Source organism: Dioscorea cayenensis, chromosome 19 (assembly GCF_009730915.1).
Source record: "Dioscorea cayenensis subsp. rotundata cultivar TDr96_F1 chromosome 19, TDr96_F1_v2_PseudoChromosome.rev07_lg8_w22 25.fasta, whole genome shotgun sequence".
In the NCBI taxonomy this organism is placed as follows: domain Eukaryota; kingdom Viridiplantae; phylum Streptophyta; class Magnoliopsida; order Dioscoreales; family Dioscoreaceae; genus Dioscorea; species Dioscorea cayenensis.
This window is the reverse complement of record NC_052489.1, coordinates 28213183-28217316: the sequence shown is the minus strand read 5'-3', so window position 1 is coordinate 28217316 and position 4134 is coordinate 28213183. Positions and strand designations below refer to the sequence as shown.

The 4134-nt window shown below is 33.5% G+C and overlaps 1 protein-coding gene and 1 long non-coding RNA gene across 2 annotated transcripts; one reads left to right on the top strand and one right to left on the bottom strand.

Moving 5' to 3' along the window:
• Nucleotides 1–259: 259 nt before the first annotated feature.
• Nucleotides 260–1155, top strand: LOC120250059 (protein MIZU-KUSSEI 1-like). Its single transcript, XM_039258813.1, has one exon. It carries the CDS (start codon nt 330–332, stop codon nt 1062–1064), a length of 735 nt encoding a protein of 244 aa, XP_039114747.1. The 5' UTR covers nt 260–329; the 3' UTR covers nt 1065–1155.
• Nucleotides 1156–3425: 2270 nt separating this feature from the next.
• On the bottom strand, nt 3426–3880 carry LOC120250712. The gene is made up of 3 exons (XR_005533067.1): nt 3781–3880; nt 3551–3592; nt 3426–3448 (listed from the first exon to the last, which is right to left on the bottom strand). It is a non-coding gene; the product is annotated as an uncharacterized LOC120250712 (long non-coding RNA).
• Between the last annotated feature and the right edge of the window lie 254 nt (nt 3881–4134).

Sequence of the window (4134 nt, the reverse complement as noted above, 5' to 3'; positions counted from 1 at the left end):
TTTTGGAAAACTATATATATATGAGCATAAATTAACATGATATTTATAATTATATGCACACACACATACATATAAATACATAAATCGTTTTCACATTTCAAGAATTATGCCATTGAAACCAAATGATATATATAATTGTGAAAACAACATCCCTCCACTCAGTAAAGTAGAAAAATGAAAAAAAGGACTTCCAAACCAACCCACCACCTTCTCCATCCTCATCAAATAACACATGCATGCAATGATATATATATATATATATATATATATACAGACACACACACACACACACATTGATCACCTCTCCAAAACCTCCAAACAACCATTCAATGCCTTCCTTGATGGACCCTCCGGTCCTCATGACCTTGCTCCGTCAATCAACAGAAACCAACACCGTCACCGGCACCGGCAAGAGACAAAAGAAAGGCAGTGGAGTCACCGGTGTCGGAATCCTGAAAATGTTCAAGTTACTCCCCATGCTAACTACTGGCTGCAAAGTAGCTCAACTCCTCAACAAATCAACTAAAGCTCTTCTCTCTGATACTCCAACAACAACCATCACTCTCTTCGGTTACCGGCGAAGCAAAGCCAGCCTTGCCATCCAAGAAGACCCAAGATCATCACCGGTGTTCCTCATTGAGCTTCCCATGCACACTAGTTATCTCCACAAAGAGATGTCTTCTGGTTTGATGAAGATTGCACTGGAGAGTGAGACTAGAAGTAACAAAAAGAAGCTAAGAGAGGAACATGTTTGGGCAGTGTATTGTAATGGCCGGAAGTCAGGCTACTCAATAAGGAGGAGAGAGGCGTCCGACGAGGAGAGATACGTCATGTCCATGCTCCGGTGGGTGTCTGTGGGGGCCGGAGTGCTTCCCGGGCCGGCAGAAGGGGAGACAACAACGGCGGCTGCGGTGGCAGACAGTGAGTTGACGTATATAAGAGCTCGGTTTGAGAAGGTTGTTGGGTCTAAAGACTCCGAGGCGCTTTATATGATCAACCCCGATGGGTCTGCCGCCGGCGCCGCCGGGCCGGAGCTCAGTATATTTCTTGTAAGGAAGAAGTGAACTTAATTGCTTGTTTGTTTTGCTTTTGTTGTTGGGTATGGAAACAAGTTTGTATACGTATGTATATGTATTTGTATATGTATGTCTATGGACTTGTATTCTTAAATTTTTTTTTGAGGGATTTATATTAATTTTTATTTTATTTTGATAGTGAATTAAGATTTATGTTGATTACTTATATATATATGTTTGGGGTTGTTGGTTTTTCTATTGAATTTATTTAAATTTTTAAAAGCCACTAGTAATGTTATGGAGTCAAACAACTTGACTGATGTAAATTCCTTGATTAATTTAATCATACTCGCTATGTATATATATGTATTGAATACTTACGTTATTTTTTTGTGGTTGTGATTTTTTAGGTTTATTTTTTTTAAAAAAAAAAACATTTTTATGATTGGGCTTTTGGACCATGGCCCATGAGTCACCATCAGTTTAAATTAACGTTATATATTAAGGTGTTGGAGATAAATGAACAATTTGGATATTTATGATGTTATTAAAAAGGCATTTTATATTGCATATATGATTCCCCATGTCCGATCCTCATCACTGCCCAGGAAATATAATTAATGATATTAAATTTTCAAGAGAAATATATGTTTGTTTTGATAGTTCCAAACCTCTACCATACCAATTAAAAGCATAAAGAACATGAATTTAAGTAGAATAAAGACTCTCAATTAAAACCTATTTTAAATTCATCAAATTTAAAAATAAAAATAAGTTTTTTTAAAAATTATTTTGACCATTTAATTATATGATCCACTGCCTGCTCCCTGTTACACTTTTTTTTTTGGGTGAAAAAATGGATAAACCACTTCGAATTAATAGAAAAATCAGTACAAACATCAACAACCACTAGGTGTAGTACGAAACAAATAAAAAAAATACAACAAACAAGATAAAACAAGGCCCCCCCAACCCAAAAAAAAAATACAACAAACAAGATAAAACAACCCCCAACCCATGAATGGGCAAAATAGAAGGGGGTAAAACCCATGAATGAGACATCCTCATCCACTTTGTAATATTCGCCTTTGAGTTATGGAGACAGATACATGCTTTCATATTACAAATCAAAAGACAATATAATCCAAGCTCTCTTTATTAATTACCAGCATAAATATCCTTCAATCTTTGGACCTACAATACTCTGCATGGAGACAATAGCTTTTAACTTCTTTTTTTTTAAATTTTTATGAAAGTGGATAAATCACACTTTATACAAACAACAAACCAAATACAGAAAAAAGATAGCTTTTAACTTTTGGATACATATATCCTTTAACAAAGAACATCATTTATATATATATATATATATATTGAACTTTTGGATACACATTTTCTAACAAAGAACATCATTTATATATATATATATATATATAGAACTTTTGGATACACATTTTCTAACAAAGAACATCATCTTTTAACAAAGAACATCATTTACACACACACACGCACATATATATATATATATATATAAGTTGGCAGAAGAACAGACAAATATGAGTCCTTTTTTGAAATAAAAGACAAGCAATATTTTATATTTAGTATATATAAGTGCACATACATACAGATATGTTGATGATGATGATGAGTTCACTGCTTATCCATCTTTCAATTCAATTTTATTCAGAAATAAATAAACAAAAACAAGAACCATTCAATTTCATGGTAGCAAGATTGCCACTTAAAAAGGAGAGATTCAATGACAGACATGTTTCATGGGCAACAGTGATGCCCAGGTTGTCATCAACTCATGAAACAAACTTTTTTATTCCAAAAATGTAGGGACCATCTGAGCATTCGCACAACTGGAAAAGTCAACAAATTACATGCTCCACTTAAAAAATCTCAAAGCTTTCATTAATCACTGTTAAGAACTTAAGGACATACCCATGCATTGCATGCTGTTTGTTCTTCACTCCCAGTGATCAGAGCTTGGTAGCCTTCAAAAACAAATTATAAAAAAAAAGAGAAGAAGATAAACACATCACTACTTGATAATTTTCTTATTTTCCAAAACCTGTACTCCAGTTCTATATATAGAAAGCAAAAGGGGCTTTCAATGATTGACAAGCTCTTACCCAAGTTTAAGTGATGTATCAGAGGGTTGATCACAATGTTCTGGAACTGATTCAGAGGAACATTGGACATCTTCATGGAAACCATTCATTGGGTCATGATCAATCACAGCCTGCTTCTCAACCATGCACATCTCCTCCATCTATTTAATTCTTCAAACTCCATGTTATAGCATTTCTTTATACATATAACAATGCATGCATGCATGCACACTCATTATAAATCAAGCAAAAAGAAATAAACACAGAAGACCTTTTCTTTTCAGCCTCTTATTTTTCCTCCAGCAATTGCATTCCCTTCAATATGGCAGACAATCAATACATACATAGATACTTAATTTAAAGGAAAACCAAAGAGAATAAGAAATAAGAGCATTAAGAGAAACTTATATTTGTCACCTTTTGTTGGAGGCTATTTAACTCTTCCATTATTTGTTGTCCCTGAAAACAGATGGTTATTAGAAAATATTTGGATAATGTAAATGTGCATTATTAGAAAGAGAGAAAAACATAGTCATATTAACAACAGAGACTATCAATATTGCTAAGGGGAAGTAACAACTATATAAAGCTAATAATGTAATTATATAAATACTCATATAAAAGTGATTAATATCATGTACATATACCTTTCTTTCAATCACACGAGCTAATCCAATATCAATTGTTCTCTCAAGATGCACTAACTCCTCCAAAGTTAATCCCTGGAGGTCTTCCCCTCTCATTTGTCTGCAATGGCTTAAAGCATTATAGTTCCCCACATAAAATTATAAATTGATGATTGTTAATTTATACCAAAAATAATATGAAAGAACCAATTAACCCTCAATTGGCGAAGTTGATCAGCATAATCTTTCATCAAAGCTGCATAGCCACTGTTGTTTTTCTAAAGAAATAAAATGAAATAAAAAAACAGTAACAATTCCATCTCATTTCAATAATTAGAAATGCAGGGAGACATTCTTATATATATAGTACAATAT